General features: G+C 39.5%; 1 protein-coding gene across 6 annotated transcripts in view; it reads right to left on the minus strand.

Moving 5' to 3' along the window:
• The window catches only part of CNKSR2 (connector enhancer of kinase suppressor of Ras 2), a 589838-nt gene that overhangs the window by 384359 nt on the left and 183321 nt on the right, over nucleotides 1–22158 (minus strand). For all 6 annotated transcript variants that reach the window (XM_073565850.1, XM_073565849.1, XM_073565848.1 and 3 more), the window contains exons 6-7: nucleotides 8380–8421; nucleotides 7925–8044 (exon numbers count right to left, since the gene is read on the minus strand). In XM_073565850.1, coding sequence (XP_073421951.1) covers nucleotides 7925–8044; nucleotides 8380–8421 — 162 coding nt within the window. The remainder of the gene's footprint in view (nucleotides 1–7924; nucleotides 8045–8379; nucleotides 8422–22158) is intronic.

Genomic DNA, 22158 nt, shown 5'->3' on the forward strand with positions numbered 1-22158 from the left:
TTTTAAAAAAAATCTACATTTTCAGCTGTGAATTCATGCTTAAAAAAAAAAGTTTCCAATTGTTTCCTTCTTATCCAAAGTTTAAAATGTTCAGTATAGAGTTGAGCAAAATGATTTGCAAGACCTTGGTCCCAGAGGCCACGAAAGAACTACGAACCTCTTACTACCTGCAACATCTGGTGTCTCTTTTCATTAGTAGACTGTCGCAGTGCAGTTGCTGTGAGTTGCATCTATGACATCTCGGCTTACTAATCAGAAGAGGTACAGGGGATGATGCGGCTAGAAGGATGTTCAAAGTGCTCCACCAGATCGGTAGCTAGGACTACCAATGTGGCTACTGGACCAGCAAATCTTTTAGGTAAATTCTAATTCAGTATATTCCCATATGTACGGTAAAACAATTTGCTGCACATTATAAATATAGGACTCGAGAAAGGTTCCTTTGACTAGTGCTGTAACATAAGCCCCGATTTATCACGCTGGTCTTTATGAGGGGGGCGTATTGAGGTCAGAGGCTCCTGATTCATTAAGAGGAGCAAGACTTAATAAATCAGGAACATCTAACAAGTGGTGAGGTGTCAACGGGAGTAATATTTCTTAAGTAAGATACACCACTGCTCGTCTTGAGTTAGAAGAGCTATGGTGTTCCATCCCAGCTCCACCTGTTTTGGAGCTAGGTAAAACGGTCATGAAAGTGCAAAAAAATTGCTACATTTTTGCACAACTCCACCTTGCGAGAAAATTTTGTGACTCTTCCAAGCAATTTATGCCAGAGTTCTCGCATAATCGTTAGGTGAATTGGGGCTATAATGCATGGAAGAATAAAATAAACTACTTCTTTTTTTTTTTTTTTATAAATAATGTAGTTTGGCAGGGCTGCTAGATCTTGTATTTTATATGTACACACACTATGTGCAAAGTTATTAGGCAGGTGAGTTTTTGGACCATATTATGTCTATGCAGATTTTCCAACTTCATGCTGTATAAATTTAAATGCTTATTGGATGAAGCAAATAATGTGTATTGTAAAATGATTGAGGGCACGGCCTAAAGATAGAACACCCTTTATCAAGGTGTTCAGAATTATTAGGCAGCTTGTTTTCCTCTGGCAAAATGGGCCGAAAAGAGATTTAACTGACTCTGAAAAGTCAACAATTGGTAAACATTATAAAGGGATGCTGCACTCTTGAAATTGCTTAGATATTGGGACGTGATCACAGAACCATCAAAAGTTTGTTGCAAATGATCAACACGGTCTCAAAAAATGCGTTGAGAAAGAAGGACGCACATTAACTGGCAAAGAGTTGTGAGTTGTTTGGTAATTATTCTCTGAAAAAAAAATTGAGATGCGAAAATGTACATTTTGTATTCAGTTGCATTATAATTCTGGACAAATTCAATGGGGGAAATAAGTATTTGATACACTGCCGATTTTGCCACCTACAAAGAATGAAGAAGTCTGTAATTATTATTGTAGGTACATTTCAACTGTGAGAGATAGAATCTTAAAAAAATTCCAGAAATATCACATTGTATGATTTTTATATAATTAATAGCATTTTATTGCATGAATTACATATTTGATACAATAGAAAAACAGAACTTAATATTTGGTACAGAAACCTTTGTTTGCAATTAGAAAGGTCAAGCATTTCCTGTAGTTCTTGATCAAGTATGTGCACATTACAGAAGGGATTTTGGCCCACTCCTCCATACACATCTTCTCCAGATCTTTCAAGTTTCGGGGCTGTAGCTGGGCAATATTGATTTTCAGCTCCCTCCAAAGATTTTCTATTGGGTTCAGGTCTGGAGACTGGCTAGGCCACTTCAGGACCTTGAAATGCTTCTTACGGAGCCACTCCTTAGTTGCCCTAGCTGTGTGTTTTGAGTGATTGTCAAGCTGGAAGACCGAGCCACGACCCATATTCAATGTTCTTACTGTAGGAAGAAGGTTGTTGGTCAAAATCTCATGATACATGACCCCATCCATCCTCCCTTCAATACGGTGAAGTCATCCTGTCCCCTCTCCAGAAAAGCACCCTTAAAGTATGATGTTTCCACCACCATGCTTCACAGTTCGGACGGTGTTCTTGGGGTTGTATTCATCCTTCTTCCTCCAAACACAGCAAGTGGAGAAGATACCAAAAAGTTTTATTTTGGTCTCTTTGGACTACATGACCTTCTCCCTTGCCTCCCCTCTGGATCTCATCCAGATGGTCATTGGTGAACTTTAAACTGGCCTGGACATGTGTTGGCATGAGAAGGAGGACCTTGGTTGCCCTGCAGGATTTTAATCCATGATGGCGTAGTGTGTTAATAATGGTGCTGTTTGAGACTCTCTTCCGGTAATTGACCAGGTCCTCCAGTGACATTTTGGGCTGATTCCTAACCTTTCTCAGACTAATCCTTACCACATGAGGCGAGATCATGCATGGAGGCCCCAGACCGAGAAACATTTACAATCATCTTATGTTTCATCAATTTTCTAATAATTGTGCCAACAGTTGTTGCCTTCTCACCAAGCTGCTAACTAATTGTCCTGTTGCCCATCTCAGCCTTGTACAGGTCTACAATTTTGTCTCTAGTGTCCTTAGACAGCTCTTTCTTCCTGGCCATGGTGGAGAGGTTGGAGTGTGTTTGATTGACTGTGTGGACAGGTGTCTTTTATACAGAAAACAAGTGCAAACAGGTGCAATTAGCACAAGTAATGAGTGCAGAGTATGAGGGCTTCTTAAAGAGAAACTAACAGGTCTGTGAGAGCCAGAATTCTTGCTGGTTGGTAGATGATCAAATAACTATTTTATGCAATAAAAAGCAATTTATTTAACAATCGTAGATGATTTTCTGGATTTTTTAAAAAAAAATTCTCTTACAGTTGAAATGTGCCTATGACACAAATTACATACCTCTCCATTCTTTTAGGTGGGAAAACTTGCAAAATCAGTAGAAAACCAAATACCGTACTTTTTTTCCCCACTGTAGATATTCTCTTAAGAAATACAAAATCTCACTTTTGCTTTCTTAAATAAACAGGTTTCAGCTTTATTAACCTTTTAGATTGACCGACAGCTCTGTACTTATTTAATCATACACGCACATGTATCAGAGCATATACAGTACAAGCTCAGACATTTATTTGAAAGTACCATTTGCTATCATCTATCATTTTTGTGGGCAGCAGCATTTGATGAACTCCATTGAAGCTTACAAGTTTAGAGTCGAGCACATCAAACCCTTATTCAAATCAGGATTATGTCGTGGAGAATAAATAGGATAGAAATTGTACTGAAAATAATTACAAAATATGATACTGTTGGCTGTTCAAAAGGGAAATTATTATCATGCTCTAAGTAATCTCCAAACTAACTAAAGATGAGGTTTGTCCTGCACTGGGAACTACATCAATGAATAAGAGATCACATTAAAAAGGGGGTCAAAATAGCACCTCATACTGTTACCACAGCTCGCATGCTTTTATACTAACTGCAGGTAAAATAGGTTATAACAGCTAATAAGGTATGATCCCCCTGGCAGTTATCAAAGGCTGCAGAGAACCTCACAGAGCATTTGAAGCCAAATCATATGGCAAGTAATCCATTTATTATGCATGAAATAATACTGAAAGCTCACACACCGCATGTCTCCTCGAAAACCGCAGAATTTATACAAAAACTGGCTACCAGCAAATCAGGAAACAAGAACATGTGCAGTAGTAGTTAGCATATATTAGAAGATTTTTTTCCTACATCTTGCTAATTCTACTATTGTGAATCGATAGTGGAGAATTTCTTTTAAATTGGATTTCACTATATTATGTCAATTACTACTATTCAGTGTTCAGAGCTTAAAAACACAAAAAGATGCTGCTGCTACTACTGTAATTATTATTAATTAAAAAAACTGCAACTTGAAATGAAATTGAGCAAGATACCATAGTATCTCAGCGGACAGTCCAGTGTAGCCGTAATGCATAGTTTTTGAGCTCACTGATTGGTAGCCGGACTGTCAACAAGATGTCAACGCTGTAGCCAATACCAGAAACCGGCAGCAGCGGTAGAGACTTATCGCTGAACCTGGAGAAGAGTGTATTGTTTGCTAAAACAAAATATAGTGAGGGACAAAATATATTTGAAAGGGAACAACTCCATTAAACTTTCTTCATGGACTAAAAAAACACTCTTGCAGTGAGCATAGATTGATAACATATAAAAGTTGATCATTCGTTCCCCTTCTCTTTCAGAATAATCAGCAGTGATGATTTCTAGGCCTGCATGAAAGACCTAATAAACGTTTTGACATTTCATCCCTTGCATATTACATATTACTTGGTACAAATATTTGTTCACACACACAATCATTGCCCTGTTTAAAATGGCCTTAGAACATACACACTATTTTCTTTTACTTGGTATTGATAGACCCATTTGGGTTGGAGACTAGTGATGAGCGAACATGCTGGTATAAGGTGCTATCTGACCATGCTTGTGTGTTAACAGAGTGTCTTTGGCGTGCTCGAAAAATATGTTCAAGTCCTCGCGGATGCATGTTCGACACCTGCAACACATGCATGGATTGTCTGTTTTGTTCGGCAATCCCTGCATGTGTTGCAGCTGTCGAGCAGCTGCGAGACATGCAGCCGCGGGGACTCGAATATATTTTTATAGCACGCCGAAGATACTTAGTTTGCACTAGAGCTTGTTCAGATGGCACCTTAACTCAGCACGTTCACTCATCACTAATGGAAACTACTTATTAGGTAGAATCTACAGCTCTTGAAATGTAGCAATAGTGAATATCATACAGTCCTATTTTACCATAATCATTAAGGGGTTGTCACTCTATGTGACTGCAGACTTGTGAATCCTCACAGTGCGCTCAGTGCACGCTATCAGGATTCTAGGGTGCCAGGTGAGGGTGGGCTTATGTTTCAAGTCTGCAGACACTATATGCAATACTGCAAGTGTGCGATTTGCATACATGCAGTCACATGCTGACTACATGTGCACAGTCTCACTCAATACAAGTGAACTGAGCAAGGGCGGACATGTCAAGTCAGAATGTAGTAGGAAGTTTGCAAATCATACACTTCCGACCACATGACTACCCGCTCCCGGTGGCAAAGAAATCTGACAGCGCACACTGCACGTTGTGAGAATTCACAAGTCTAAAAGTCATGTAGAGTGACCACAGACTTGAGCCACAATCTTGGACAACACCTTTAAGAAAAAAGAGCATCAATGGATAATTCACAAAAAAAAAAAATTAAAAAGCAAAGGAGAAAATTACTTGTTGTAATTAGTAGTGAAATACAGTAAGCCATGTGATCCTTCCAGACGAAGAAACTAAAATCGTTTGTTATTAGAATACAACATACACCCCCTTACAGACCATTACTTAGCATGCCAACCACAGTTAAGACTTATATATTAATATCACACACCAAAACCAGACCCTTAAATACATTTCAGACCAGAACTCTTAAGTATATACAGATATCACACATTAGTATCAGTCCCCAGACTAGATGCACTAAATACATTCAGTCCTTTATGTTAATTTTAGGACCCAGATGAGAAACTAACCCAAGATCAAACAGAAAAAAAAACATTCCGACCTCACATTAGACTATATACCGGCCTTCTTGGGTTCTGTCTCTTGCTACATTGTGTCTTAGCACTGGACAACATCAGGTGCTTGAGGCTGGATAATAGCCAGGTGCTAGGCGGTTTTAGTATACAGTCCACCATCTACTGGAACTGGATCCAATAGGTATAATGTCCAATTTTTTAATGAGCTGTGTCTTTTCCACTGGGCAGCAAAGTGAAAATTACATTTAGTGGGTACGGAAAGTATTCAGACCACTTTAAATTTTTTTTTAATTTTTCACTCTGTTTCATTGCAGCCGTTTGACAAAGGCAAAAAGTTCATTTTTTTCTCATTAACGTACACTCTGCACCCCATCTTGACTGAAAAAAAAACAAATGTAGAAATTTTTGCAAATTTATTAAAAAAGAACAATTGAAATATCACATGGTCATAAGTATTTAGACCCTTTGCTCAGACACTCATATTTAAGTCACATGCTGTCCATTTCCTTGTGATCCTCCTTGAGATGGTTCTACTGCTTCATTGGAGTCCAGCTGTGTTTAATTAAACTGATAAGACTTGATTTGTAAAGGATACACCTGTCTATATAAGACCTCACAGCTCACAGTGCAAACCAAATGAGAATCATGAGGTCAAAGGAACTGGCCAAGGAGCTCAGAGACAGAATTGTGGCAAGGCACACATCTGGCCAAGGTTACAAAAGAATTTCAGCAGTATTCAAGGTTCCTAAGAGCACAGTGGCCTCCATAATTCTTAAATGGAAGAAGTTTGGGACCACCAGAAGTCTTCCTAGACCTGGCTGTCCAGTCAGACTGAGCATTCGTGAGAGAAGAGCCTTGATGAGAGAGGTAAACAAGAACCCCAAGATCACTGTGGCTGAGCTCCACATTTGCAGTAGGGAGATGGGAGAAAGTTCCACAAAGTCAACTATCACTGCAGCCATCCACCAGTCGGGCCTTTATGGCAGAGTGGCCCAATGGAAGCCTCTCCTAAGCGTCAGACATATGAAAGCCTGCATAGAGTTTGCTAAAAAAAAAAAAAAAAACACATGAAGGACTCCCAGACTATGAGAAATAAGATTCTCTAGTCTGATGAGACGAAGATAGAACTTTTTGGTGATAATTCAAAGCAGTATGTGTGGAGAAAACCAGGCACTGCTAATCATCTGCCCAATACAATCCCAACAGTGAAACATGATGGTGGCAGCATCATGCTGTGGGGGTGGTTTTCAGCTACAGCGACAGGACGACTGGTTGCCATTGAAGGAAACATGAATGCGGCCAAGTGCAGAGATATCCTGGATGAAAAACACTTCCAGAGTGCTCTGGACCTCAGACTTGGCCGAAGGTTCACCTTCCAACAAGACAATGACCCTAAGCACACAGCTAAAATAACAAAGGAGTGGCTTCAGAACAACTCTGCGACCTTTCTTGACTGGCCCAGCCAGAGCCCTCACCTAATCCCAATTGAGTATCTCTGGAGAGACCTGAAAATGGCTGTCCACCAACATTCACCATCCAACCTGACGGCACTGGACAGGATCTGCAAGGAAGAATGGCAGAGGATCCCCAAATCCAGGTGTGAAAAACTTGTTACATCATTTCCAAGACGACTCATGGCTGTATTAGATCAAAAGGGTGCTTCTACTCAATACTGAGCAAAGGGTCTGAAAACTTATGACCATGTGATATTTCAGTTTTTCTTTAATAAATTTGAAAGAATTTCTACATATGTTTTTTTTCAGTCAAGATGGGTGCAGTGTACATTAATGAAAAAAAAAATGAACTTTTTTGAATTTACCAAATGGCTGCAATGAAACAAAAAGTGAAAAATTTAAAGGCGTCTGAATACTTTCCGTACCCACTGTATCACCATATTTAATAGGTCAGAGAGGCTAAATATGTTGCTCATGAAATGACCAGCTGAGTTAACATATCTCAAAACTCCCAACAATCTTCGATCAGTACCAAAGATTTTCTACTCTGTAATAGCATATTATGATACTAGAAGAATTTCACGGTGAATGCATTTTTCATTTTAACTTGACTATATGAAAAGCATTACATAATGACGGCATTTAACGATGCCTACTTTCCGGCATACTCTTGTAATTAAATTTGTCACTTAAGCCATGTCTGAAATATTCTGCAGTCCTGGAGAAACAGACATACTGTACATCAAGAAACATAGTGCTAAGTTATTATGGCACGTCACCGCAGGCAATAATGTAGGGAGAATGTGCTTGCTGGAAATGAGCTACTGAAGACACTAACATTATGGCGGAATATTTAGTTGAAAGTAGCTGTGTATTTCTTACCAGCCCTTCACTTGGCTTGATGTTGGAAAGTTGTATGACTTCGAGATGGGCAGACTGAGAAACCAGAGGATCAGAGGAGAGAGAAATGATGTGGTCGCAGACACCTGATAGGGTTTTACACTAAAAGAAAATACAGAGATGCATCATTAAGGGTTAAAACAGCACAATCTGATGATGATATGAAGTTTTATTGAAAATGAGAAAGGAAAGAAAATTGTGGAATTTGCTCGATAATCAAGATAAAAAGACTGATTAAAGCCTTAGAAAGTAGATTGTGAATCTTACATGAAGATAATTGGATATAATGAAGTATTATTGCAGAGGATCTTCTCTGTATTCCTAACCTTGTAATTCTGAAATCTGGCTAATGAGAGGGTTCAGTGTACATGTACTATTACTAGCACCATTGCACATGCTGACATACAGGCACATATGTGACCATCACAATTACTCACCACATGAAGGATCTTGTTCTCCGTTTCATACACGGTACATTCCTGAAATAATACAAAGACAATAGTCCATGTAAATAGGGGAGATCACTGTGGTGCTGCACTTACTTCAGTGTTGTATGTATGTTGCGTCAATAATTTAGTTTTGTATTTTAAATACTTTTGTATGAACCTACAATATTAAGTACGGTAATTAAATGGAAACAGTCACTTGGTTTTTTTCTACCCAACCTGAGGGAAGCATAATGTAGAGGCAGAGACCCAAATTACAGAAATGTGCCACTTACTGGGCTGCTTACTGTAGCTTTGATAATCTCCAGCCGATAAAACAGTGATAGAGGACTAGTGAAAATACATGTAGTCCTCCATATTCATGACCTCTATATAAGCCCGCTCGCCTCCTAATTAGCAGCTTTCTGCTTATGCACAGTGTACACAGAGAGCTACCAATGTGGGCGGGGTCATACAGAGCTCAGCATTCAGAGCACTGCTAGATCTGCAGCTGAGAAAACAGGGATTTTACAAAATGACAGCAAGCAGCTCAGAAAATGACATCACTGGAATCTGGGCATCTGTCCCTACATCATGCTGCTCTCAGATGAGGCAACAAAAACCTGGTGTTAGATTCCCTTTAACAAATGGCTGTCTTTTTTTTCCCTGGTGTGCTATAACATATTTTTGGCATGGCTCTTTACAGTCAATGCCAACTATTTTCTTTTCTACTCTTTTGCTTTTTCTTCTCCTTCATCCAAGAGTCACAACTGCTTTATTTTGTAGTCTACATAGGTACATGATGGCTTATTTTTTGCAGGACAAGTTGTAATCTTAAACCACAACATTTGTTCTACCATACAACGAACTAGAAAATGGAGGGGAAAAAATGAGCCATGAAATGGTGAAAAAAAAGCCACTTTTTTAGGTTTATTTTTACAGCATCCTTTTTACATTAAAAATGACCTGCCAAGTGATGAGCTAGTGTGCTCGTTACTCAAGTTTTCCGAGCATGCTCGGGTGTCCTCCGAGTATTTTGGGCATGCTTGGAGATTATGTTTCAGTCACCGAAGCTACATGATTTGCAGCTGCTAGACAGCCTGAACACAAGCAGGGATTCCCCACATGTATTCAGGCTGTCTAGCAGCCGCAAATCATGCTGTTGCTGGGGACAAACATAGTCTCCGAGCACACCCAAAATACTCGGAGAACACCCGAGCATGCTCCGAAAACTCGAGTAGCGAGCACACTCGCTCATCACTAGACCTGACATGATTTTCTAGGTCAGTATGAATACAGCACTATGAAACGGGTACAGTTAATTTATTTTATTTAGGTGATTAAAAGAAATTCAGAAATTTGTAAAAAAAAAAAGAAAAAATGTTATGGGTCTCATGAAAAAGCAGCACAATTTCATTTTTCCCTACTGATGGAGCTTAAGTTTTTGATCACTTTTTATTACCTCTTTGAAGGGAGGTCCAGCAATCAAAACCAAGTGATTCTTACATTTTTATTTTTTGCTTTATAGCGTTTATCAAATCAGGATCCCTATAGCTGGGTTTTACAGGAGTACTAAGATGGCAGCAACAGGTGTCAACACGATGCCTGTGGCTACCAGGGCGATCCATTGCCAACTGACAATTGCCTTGCAGGGAGACCTTTGAGTGCCCAAATTGGGCACAGGGAGATCACACCACTTAAATGCCACTGTCCGAAACTAAACATTTAAGGGGTTAAATAGCAGATATTGGAGCAAAATCAGGACGTTGTTGTTAGAAGTGGGTGCTGGATGGATAACACAGTCAGCAACCACAGTGTTTGGAGCGTACTCATTTCTTGAGCCTGCTCCCTACACCCCCATCCAACTGTATTGGTGGATGTCCAGAAGGGATAAAAATCCCCACTTCAATCTTCTATGCATCTACTTAGTACTCATTGAGTGCTATGCAATTTACAACTGCATGAGCAATGTCACAGCTTCTATTAGACTATCACAAACACAAGTCCGAAAATACGAGGCATCATACAGCCATGTTAATGCAGAGAGAAAAAAAAAAGGCCCATTAACAAGTTAAAAAATGGTATCTGTGTTATTTTCATTAATTATTTTCATTAACTTAGGCTAGGGCTACGTGGCAACACATGCCATATGTCACATGGCAAAGGTTTGCTAAGTGGTGTTGCTGCTATAAAAAAAGTCCAATGGTGTCTGAGATTATACTTGCTTGTTGTGGTCACCGTACCCTCAGATTGCAATACCACCCTCATTGACTTGTATTGCGCTGCGATATAGCAGCAACACCTAACTAACTTTGGCTAAGCACCATGCATCATGGCCAAAGTTGGCAACAGTAGCTCCAGCATTATTCTTTCGTATTGTATATAAAAGTATAATAAAACCACATTGTACAGCCAGTAATATAATATGCTACATACAACACAGATCACAATAGTGTTGTAAAAACAAAAAAAAAAAAAATCTTTGTTTCGTTACAATGTATAGCACAAATTAAACCAGTGACTAACTGCAACTTTCGTGTATTGCGGTCATGAAGTCACAGACATGTGATACAGAAGAGGGTGTCAGTGCTGAATATGAAAGGGCTGGCTGGCTCATGTGGCCTACATGAAGCGCTAATACAGCTACCTTTTCTGTCATAGCCCATGCATAGAATGGGAAATGAGTTGGCTTAGGCCTGTTTCACACATCAGTTTTTTTGTGTCAGTTAAAAGCCACCAAAATGGCGGAAAGCGGATCCGTTGTTAACTGAGGTGAACGGATGCCACTGGACCGCTTTTTTTAACGGATCCGACGAATGAAGAATTTTAAAGGAACCGTGAGAGAGAGAGAATTTTTCCTGTCCGCCAGAAATGATTTCAGGGTTAAATTTCCGCCTGACTTCATTCCTTCGGGCATGCGCACTATAAAAATGCGGATCCTGCAGCACAAAAAAGTTACATAGTCCGTCCAGGCATCTCAGCGGACGCAAAAAAATTGACGGATCCACAAAAAAACGGTTCCAACGGATGGCCATCCGTCAAGATCCGCCGGTAATGCAAATCAATGAGGAAAAAAACGGATCCGCCAAAAAAAATGGCGGATCTGTTTTTTTGCAAAAACGGCGGATTTTGACCGATGGTCAAAAACGGAAGTGTGAAACAGGCCTTAGCTATTGAAATCTCCCCCGACACAGAACTGGCCACATGTCGATACTGTAAACACCTGGTGTGTACAGACCTGGATGTAGAACAGTAGCTCTGAATCTTTAACCAAAAAACTGGTTAGTTACCGTATTTATTCCTTAGTCTCCTTGGATTGGTTATGATTACTATCTTTCGACTCTCTCAGGCTACATTCCTATCTTCTTCTGTTATTTCTTCGAGGTTTTTCAAAATAAAAAGCGACAGACATTTTGAACCAATCTTTGGACCAAAAAATGGTCTAGGACAAAGTTTTTTTTTTTTTTTTTTTTTAATTACTATTGGTTTGGAATCCGTTTGGGTGATAAACTGATTGACCATGAAACACCTGATAATTTCTTCAAACCTTACAATCTCTGATACTATATACTTAATTTTTTTTGTATTTCATGTCTTATGGATTATAACGGACTATTGAGAAAAAAGGGTTTTAACCCAATGATCTGTAGAATGTCAGAATGAGGAAGCAGAGGATCAAAAGAAACAAAGAAAATCATAGCACTCCGGCAAATGAAGTTCTTTGTTGTTCATCAAATACAATTCAAAAAATACATTTCGATAACACACGAGGGCGGCACGGTGGCTCCGTGGATAGCACTGCAGCCTTGCAGTGCTGGGGTCCTGGGTTCAAATCCCACCAAGGACAACATCTGTAAGGAGTTTGTATGTTTTCCCCGTGTTTGTGTGGGTTTCCTCCAGGTTCTCCAGTTTCCTCCCACATTCCAAAGACATACTGATAGGGAATGTAGATTGATAGAGATGATAATGTGTGTAAAGCGCTGAGGAATTAATGGTGCTATATAAATGAGTAAAATAAATAAAATAAAAAATAAGATTTATTGTGGGGTGAGTGCACTGGAATCTGACACCACAACAACCACTATGGATATAGGCCTATAACTACTTGTGTATAACTTATGTTACAGTGCTTTTTTGGTTCCTAATTTTTCTAAAGAGGATTCTGAGAATGTCAGACCCTTTAAATATTTTGTCTTTGAATATGACAGCCTCATAGTGGTAACGTACAAGGCATTATGTCAATTACAGTATGTGGATATGCAATGAATAAAAAAAAAATGAACTCTATTATCCTATCCATCCTTGAGGATTTTAAGGCTCTGAAGAAACAAAACCATCATATTATTAAATCATAAGCAAAAAATTAGCTCCACTTGCATTTCCTAAGTCTTATTTTCTTCTTTCTTCAGCTGAGGTACTTTATAGCCTTTTTATCTTACCCTGGCACCTCTGGAAATGCAGCTACGGATTCTGATATTACAAAGCTAAGCAACATGAAAGATATTGGCTAAAAGTACCCAAAAGCCTAGCCTTTGATTACTAATGCTACTGCATTACAAGATGAATGTCTTTAATATGTTTAGAAAAATGGGCTCAGATTCTTGCTTAAACAAGAGAACACCAAGCTTTAATCAGACCCTTCTGAATAGCAGTTAATATGTATGTATTTAACGATCGTCTTTATAGACTAAAATATTATTTTAGTGGTATTGAAACATCTCTTATGTAATCCGAGTCCCGGAGCCTTGATCAAGTCAATTTCCTGAGCCAAATCGTTCATTTCTCTAACAGCGTGGGATTCATTTTCCGCACACCCACAGGGCTTTTAAGCAACCCTGGTTATGTGCTGATCAAGAAAAGAAAACTTTATTTGAAATAAATAAAGCAGACATTTTTCTTTTTTTCTAATCAGAGAACAAACAAATGGATTAAATATTTGTTTGGGGCAGTGAGGAACGTAAAACTGAATACATACAAATAGAGATGAACTAAAAAAGGTATTGTCTGGGATTACAGAAGAGAGTCTTTTATTTCTAAAAAGCACCGCCGTTCTTGTCCCTGGATGGTGTCTGGTAGTGTTGTTTAGATCTAATTGTTTTGTAAAAGGATGAGCTACAATAGCAGGCACAGCCGATGGACAAAAAGTGTAGCGCTTACTGGATGAAAAAAACAACAATATAAAGGAGACTCTTTTCTCTCTTTTCTATGATTGCCAACAGCCACTTTAAAGAAGCGCTCTCATCAAAATTTTTCTCCTCTTAATAATTTGCAATCACATTATACAGCACTGTGTACTTACAATTGCTCATTTTATGTTTCTACCCAGCTAATTCTTCTCTTTTCCATTAGTTCTATGACAGTTCTATTAGTTCTGATCTATGTAGAAACAGGAGGTAAATTTTTCGTGAAGGAGTCTTAATCACTGCAAAAGTCAATGTCGGGGTCAAAGGGCAGTGCAGCTTGGACAGGAGTTGAAGAGGGGAATGATTTCTGCAGGGACAAGATAGTTCCTGTTTCTAAATACCGTAGATCATAGAAAATAAGCATTTACTGAATAGAAAGGCAAAATGAGCAATTGTAAGTACACAGTGCTACAGAATATTATGATTGCAATTCATTTTTATTTTGCTTTTTTTGCCATTGTATTGGTTCAGAATAAACATAGTAAATTATTAGGATACAAGAATAGTGTGTAGTAGTGGTAGTTTTGGAGGCATGGGGAGCCTCACAGGTTCCATTTAAGAGTGTCATTTCATAATTCCAATTGCCTTAATTATAAATTCTGAATGATCAGCCTACCACACAGACACATATATGATGGTTTTAACAGTTCTACTTTTTACTTTTTTGCATTTTAAAAACATAAAATTAAAGAGGCCCAGAGATATTAAAAAAGTAGATCTTCACCAAATACAGTCCATTCTCTGCGTCTGGAGGAGAGAAGGTTTTACCAGTACCACCAACATAGAATCTGGATTTCCTTGCCTGAGGAGGTGGTGATGGCGAAATCAGTCGAGGGGTTCAAGAGAGGCCAGGATGACTTTCTGGAGCATAACGATATTGTACAGTATATTACAGTTATTAGGTTCTTTAGAAGTACGTAGATCTGGGGATTTATTCTGATGGAATATAGGCTGAACTGGATGGACAAATGTCTTTTTTCGGCCTATGTTACTATGGATATGAGTGGTACTGTAAGTTTATAGGGAACGTGTCACCCCCCCCCCCCCCCGGGGCGTTTTTAACTAAAAGAGTATGAATACTTCATAACACACTGCGGGGCGGGATCAGGGAACTCCAAAACATGCAGGCTTGATAGCCTGATGTCAGTTCCCGGGCAGCGTGCACTGCGCATGCCCGAGAACTTTTGAAACAACGCAGGCGCTCTCCGGCAAGTAAAGCAAACAACAATACAGGAGGAGGTGGGGCAGGGACGCAACACAGTGATGATGGACGGCTGGGAGGCAGCTTAAACGGAGGGACACACCATACATCTGTGATGGAATCTAGGTATGAGGACCTAGTTATAAAAGTCAATATTTCGCCATTAATGGGGGTAAGACACAGAAGAGCCACCTTCACAGAATACAGCCTTAGTGCTGCTGAAGGTGGCTCTTTTAGTTAAAAATGCCCTGGGGGGGGGTGACAGGTTCCCTTTAAAAGCAAAAATGAAACTTGGATGGCAGGATAAAGTTTGGATAATAGCTCTAATTCAATTCGCCACTATAACATCTTCTCTCGTGCCAGGTTGTAGATATCATACTATCCTGGCATGGCCCTCACATTGAGCTAATAACTTGCAAAGTAACTTTCTCTCAAGACTTCTGAACCTACGTTGCCAATGAACGACAAATGCCTGAAACGAAGAGCTCCCACTGTTATGAACGTAACAATTCAGATTCTAGAAACACTGGGCATGAAACCGACAGGATCAGATAAGAAGTCATAATCATGAGAAAAATGTTCCTCTAATCATTGCCCTACAACAATGAATTTAAAAAAAATGTAGAGCTTACTTATTGTTGAGGAAAAGAGGGAGCCGCTATCATTAAGAGTCTTATTGGCAAAGATCAAGTGCCACCGTACAAAGGTAGCTTTGCCACCCTTCAGCAAGTTATGCAACAGTAAGTACCTACATAGAGTGACACTTATGAAAAGATGCTGCGCTCTGGGGCAGAGCCAAATTGGATAACGTTTATATAACACATGCAATTCCCCAAACTGTTTGGGCTCTGTGTCCTATAGCACCATTACACTAATATGCACAAATTCCGCTATAAGTAGCCAATACCACTGCCCCCAATGACTACTATATATAATGGCACCATATATTAACTATGTGAAACCTTGGGTAGTCTATAGTCATGCTCAACAGCTGAGATTGACACAAAATTTGCTGCTTTAGTATTGGTTACCGAAGTGCAATTATGAGAATTTCATACGTTTTTAAACTTTAATAAAAATATCAGATTTATGAAAAAAAGACTATATATTTACACTGTTCACGCTTCGTTATAACTTTTCTAATCCATATTGGCAAGTTGGGTACCAACTTCTGGGTCAAAGCCTGACTGATGGCAACCCATTCATATCTAGTCAGTGCAGGGAGTTTATCAAAATGGGATTTACATATGGGAAGTTTGCAAGAAGCACAGGGAGTGCACAACCAGGACTGGTTATTTTCTCTGATTAAGCCTCTTTAAGACTGTTTGGGACATCTGGAAATATGACTGTCTGGAGAACAAAAGATGAGCGGTACCTTGAGTCTTATGTCATGCCAACGGTAAAGCATGTGGAGACCATTTACGTGTGGGTTGCTTCTCATCCAAGGGAGTGGGCTCACTCATAATTTTGCCATGAATAAATACTCCAATAGTAATTTCTTTTAATGATCCAAGAGGAATTTGGTAATGAACAATGCTATTTGCAGTATGATAGAGCACTAGGTCACAAGGCAAAAGTGATAAAGTGGCTCCGTGAACAAAACAGTGAAAATTTGGTTCTATGGTTCAAATCTCAATATCACTGAGAATCTGTGATCAATCCTCAAAAAAGTGGTATAAGTAGCAAACAAGTAATCTGCCTTCTCAACTAAAATCTGGATTGCCAATATTCAAACAATACAAAAAGGAAAAGATGGCATACATTGAATCATGGCATTGCCCTTTCCAGTCTGTTAGCCTCTAAAAAAAATGCACTGTAGGTAATACTTCTATAACTTGAAACGTGCAAAGAATCAATGTACAGTGCATCAATGTAAAGCAATATTGCCAGAAAATGGGTAAGATTGGCCATATTGATTAATTGCCTGTAAAGGAAGAAGGACATTAAAAGAACAATTCTGTCATTTATTCTATTAGACACTGAGTAAATCCAACGTATAATGTTCTCACTCCAAAAAAAATACAATTTCACCACCTCTAATTGTTAGAAACCGTGTAGCTCTAAATAGCTTCTGTCACACTCATCAGCACACCGTTCAGGTTATAGTAACCTGGGAACACTTTGTCAGCCTGGTGAAGCTCATGCTGTGCGTAATTGCTATACAAGAAGAAAATTTTGACATTTTAAGTATGAAATGGTCTTACTGAAAAGAAGTAAAAACAAAAGGAAAAACAATAGCTGGAGTTTAGATTACAAAATCTATTTAGGATAGAAGGAAGAGGTGACAGTACTAGACCTTATTGCTACATCACCTGTCATATATAACACTAAAGTGCGGGAAACTCTGTACCGTGGATCTGTAAATAATGAAGAATCTCAGCTTCAGGAATCAGTCTGACTGAAGCTCGGAGACCTGTGATGAATTACACACCTCACTTGTAAATTATCTAGGTTCCCCTAAGATACATTCACAGTACATCACAATGTTACAGTATATAGCTGAGCAGCTCAGGAGTATTATATACCGTAAGTCACACACATTTATTAATTTCTGTATGAAGTATTTACACTGGATCCTTTTTTTTAGAAGATAGATATAAAACCTAGATTTTATTTGCTATGTTATAGGACTGCTCTGGGTATTATTGGGAAAAAAGGTAAGTAGATGTTGGTAGATAAACAAAAAAATTTAAAAAAAAAAAACAATAAAAACATGACTAGTTAGTTTTTGTAAAAGAAAATGCCCAACTAATGGATGATTATATGGCATGTATAAGCCATCATCATCCTCACATGGTTTTGGTTTGGCCACGTGGATCAAACATTAGTTGTTAGGCTTTTCTTTGCTTGCTTCCCTTTGATGCCTTAGCTTTATATTTTAAATACAATGGCCAAAGCCAAGTGGTTTAGATGGTTTCCCTCTCCATGACATTCAGCAACTGGACAACAGACCACATGCCTGCCAAGCAACTGCTAGCCACTACCCTGGGATCAACCCTTGAAAGATGATGAGAAGATTGATATATAAGAGTTTTGTAGAAAGGAGAACCAGGGAGCTTGGGATGGTGGGGGTCCCAGTGGTAAGAAAGCTTTCAGACCTTTAGGAGTTATCCTATAGGTAGTGGGATAACTGTTCATTATGGAGAAAGTCCCTTAACAAATCTACAAACAGGGTTGTCAGCCATCCAGAAATTCCTTAACTGTCTGTTAAAAAACGCTTTTTTCCCCCAATCCGTAAAAAAAAAAAAAAAACCTGATGGGGTACATAAAGCTAGAGAAACTTGTACAGATTATTATGACATAATTTTACCATTCACAGTGAATGTAGCTAATACTTTTATATCTGATTATTGGGCAGTTAGATACAGTACTATGCAAAGGCTCATAATAATAGAAGTGTTCATTTATTTTGATCAATTAAAATGACATGTGAATGAGCAAAAGAAAAATCTATATCAACAAGACACAAGGAAATTACTCTGCATCAGCAAGGCATCTCTCAAGCAAAATTTTCAAAGCAGACTGATGTTTTAAGATGTGCTGTTCAAACTTTTTTGAAAGAGCACTAAGAAATAGGAAACGTTGAGGACCATAGACTCAGGGGTCAGCCAATAAAACTTAGTGAAGCAGATCAAAGACACTTCATGCTTACTTTCCCTTAAAACTGGAAGATGTCCAGCAAGTCATCAGCTCACAACTGGTAGCAATTAGTGGGACCTTGCTACACCTATCTACTGTTAAGAGAAATGTGGCTAGTAGTAGTCTTAGGCCACATTCACACATTCAGTATTTGGTCAGTATTTTACTTCAGTATTTGTAAGTCAAAACCAGGAGTGGAATAATCAGAGGAAAAGTATAATAGAAACACGTCACCACTTCTGCATTTTTCACCCACTCCTGGTTTTGGCTTACAAATATTGAGATAAAATACTGACCAAATACCCATGGTGTGAATATGACCTTAATAGAAGAATTGTGGTGAAAAAAAGCAGCTATACCTTTGACAGGAAAATAAAGCTAAGTGACTCAGCCATGCACAAGAACATGGGAACTCGGATGCAAAAAAATGGCAGCAAGTGCTCAGGAATGAGGAGTCAGAATTTGAAAATAAGAAATACAGGCAGAGACGGTACTTGTCCATCATGCTTTACCATGAAGGAAGCATCTGATTGTAGCCAATGTTTCCAAACATACAGCCAAATTTATGAAGTATCTTCAGCGTAAAGAAGAGCAAAGAGTCCTAGAAGGGATTATATGTCCTCTACAGAGACCTGATGTCATTATGGGATCCGTGTGGTATAACATGAAAAGACTGATGATTTTGTGCAGCCCTACATCAACAGGAGATATCTGGTTAGTGTTGTACAACCTCCATGCCCAGTTCCTTTGAAAACTTTGTGCAAGTATGGCGCCCTTGAGGCTTCAGTCGCCACAGAGGTACTGCACCTTCTCCTAAGGTGTAGTGCCCCACCATCCAGGTAAGCTGGGAACTCCTTTCCGCATTCCAACACCTGCACCCCACACACAGGATAGTTCAGCAGGGACCCATCCATGCTTTATGCTGGAAAGGTCATAGGGTGCCTTTTGTGGTCCCTGGCTTCGTAACACGAGAGGTGCTGGGGAGGCGGGTGGAGTTAGATATAAAAGAGTGGGAAGAGTGAGAGTTAGTAGTTAGTTGGTCAGTCTGGGGTGAGTCCCAGAGAAGGAGAGAGAAAGAGAGCAGGCTGACAGCAGGTCAGCCTGAGAGGAGCTCAAGGCGGAGGAAGGCAATCAGTCAGGAGAGGCTGAGGACTGGTCTTAGTGGAACGAGCTCCCTAGGAAAGTTAGAGAAGGAGAAAGAGACGTAGACTGGAGACTACAGATTCCATAAGAGAGATAGAACAGATCAGAACGAATGAGAATTGAAAGGACGGTGGGAAGCTGGTTGAAGAAAGAAGATCGAGAACACTTCCAGTCCAGAGAGCGCAAAGGCCGGGGCCCGGTCCCCGAGGGTGATTGGATCCTTATGTCCGGCAACAGACACCGGAGGAGTAGTGAGCCGCTAACGCCTTGCTCCCATCATAGACTTGGGACACAACAGCAACTGAATAGAGAGCCGGGACGCAGTGAGGAGTCCCCGAAGCAGGCTACAGCTGTCTGTCATATAAGTAAAGACTAGGAACACCTAGAGAGAGGCATTCCAGGGTAACTAAGTACTGGAGTGCTTCGCACCTAAAGGAGCATTGGAGTAGTCGTTCAGTAAGGTACATGTTGGCGTAGTGTGGAGGGTAGAATCCTATCCTGCCTGGAGGTTGGCTGGAGCCCTGACCTGGAGAACACAGTACGGAGGCAGGCAGTTGTGTGAACTGCAAACAGTGAGTAAAGCTTTGGAACCGCATACTCTGGTGTCCTCCAGTTATTCCCGCACCACTACACCTGGGTACCAGCCTCCATACCATTCTGCGCCTCTCCTCATCCATTGCACCTACACTGCCCTGGGACTACAGCTTCACCTGTGGGGAGCTACACCATCTCTGCTGCACCACACCATCAGTCCCAGCGGATCTGCAGGCAGCGTTGGCTCAACATCTTACTTGCCAAACACCACGGGTGGCGTCACGAACTATTCTAATAAACTTTAACACCATTAACATCACTGCCATTGATATTGGGCGCCCAGGGCCACAGACCGGGTCACCGCTGCTGTGACACATTCCCACCTTGACACCGGCCCGGTACCGAGTATCCCCGCTGCCCTGGGCATGCGAGGGCGACCCACAAGTATACCTAAAAGAACTGGTGCTGTTTTGAAGGCAAAGGATTGTCACACAAAATATTAATTTAACTTCGTTTTATCGTTTGTTCATTCACTTGGTCAGTGGATATAAACAAAGAGATTATTAACATTTTATTTTTTAACCCATTCTCACTATGCAGCATTTTTCCACACCTAGTAAAACTTTTGGGAAGTACGGTAGATCACACAAAATCTAATAATTTATTACAGTTTGTTAGTAAAAAATGTTGATTGTCCGTGACTTTATAATTTGCTATACAGAAAGAGTTAAAGACAAAAGTTTGCAACCCTGTCTACAGAGTTAAACGTTACTACCTTTATTGTATAACCAAACTAAACCATTCCTATTCTACAAAAAATTTTCACAATTTTTTACTAGTAAAATATTAATAAAGAAAAAAGGGTATCAGAATATGCTAAAGCCCATCAATGTATATATTGTATATTATAGGTACTCTAGGGTGACAAGTTCTTTGTAAATTCTGCATCCCGGGATGGAACCCTGAAGATGTGTGAACCACGAGTGCCACACATCTTCACGCTTACATGGCGGTATAGAATACGGTATATACATTTACATATGCTGTATATACACACTAGAAGAAATACAATATATGCAAGCTTATTTTATCAAACTACTCCCATGAACAAAAAGAAAGACAGAGACCAAGAAAATAGCTGAAGCATTTCAGTAATAATCAACAGCAAATGAACACTTGGATCAAACACATATTTCCAAACGCTAAATATCTACGAGCCCTCTTCAGTAATGCCAAGAATGGGGACACTACGGAAAATGCGCTCATTTACAATAGAGAACATGACCTCTCGGCTTTCATCCCACATACAGAGCTGAACAGGGTTAGGTCTGCAATCACAGTAAAGCCATGAAGAAGGGAGCCAAATCCTGCCTCTCGTTAACATTCCTGGAGTGGTTCTCTACCAATTGCCAACTTCTAAAGATCAGATTGAGGTTCTCATCAGCCTCAGATTCCATAACAGGACAGGCAGTAGAGATGGCTGTGGGCTGCCTATCACGGTTAGGTGGCTAACGGACTTGAAATGTTTTGTCAATTTTTATTTTTTTAGTAGCAGAAGGTTCATTCATTAATGATGTATGTATTTATCTTTTAAATTATACCCGTTTTGAAAAAAACGCTTAAGGCTATGTTCTGGTTTTGCTGCATTTTTTGATCTATTGGCAGTAAAAAAGCTGCAGCCAAAACCTAGGTTTTGCTGCATTTTTTGCTGTGTTTTTCAGGATCCCAAAGGTTCACTTTCAAGGTGTTGGGCCACCAATACAAGACGTATGTGAAAACATAAAAAACAAATGGAAAAAAGGGCAATTTAATCAAATCATTGAATGGAATGATATAGAGACATCATGGTTTAAACTTGAGAAAATAAAAAAATAAATGGCTTCTCCTCCTGCTATACCGGTATTTTTTTTTTCTTCACCAGAAACGCTGCAAAAATGATGGCAGTTTTTTTGCACTTACTCTCTGCTTTCTAGGAGTGAAAAAATGCTGAAAGAAGTGACACGATGCAGTTTTAAAAAACAACGCAGTTTTCAACTTCAGTAAAGAAAAAAAAAGTGTGCAAGAGATTTCTGAAATCAATTAGCTTTTGTT

This window comes from Dendrobates tinctorius, unplaced genomic scaffold, assembly GCF_039654945.1.
Source record: "Dendrobates tinctorius isolate UK_male_01 unplaced genomic scaffold, ASM3965494v1 ptg000016l, whole genome shotgun sequence".
NCBI classification, from domain to species: domain Eukaryota; kingdom Metazoa; phylum Chordata; class Amphibia; order Anura; family Dendrobatidae; genus Dendrobates; species Dendrobates tinctorius.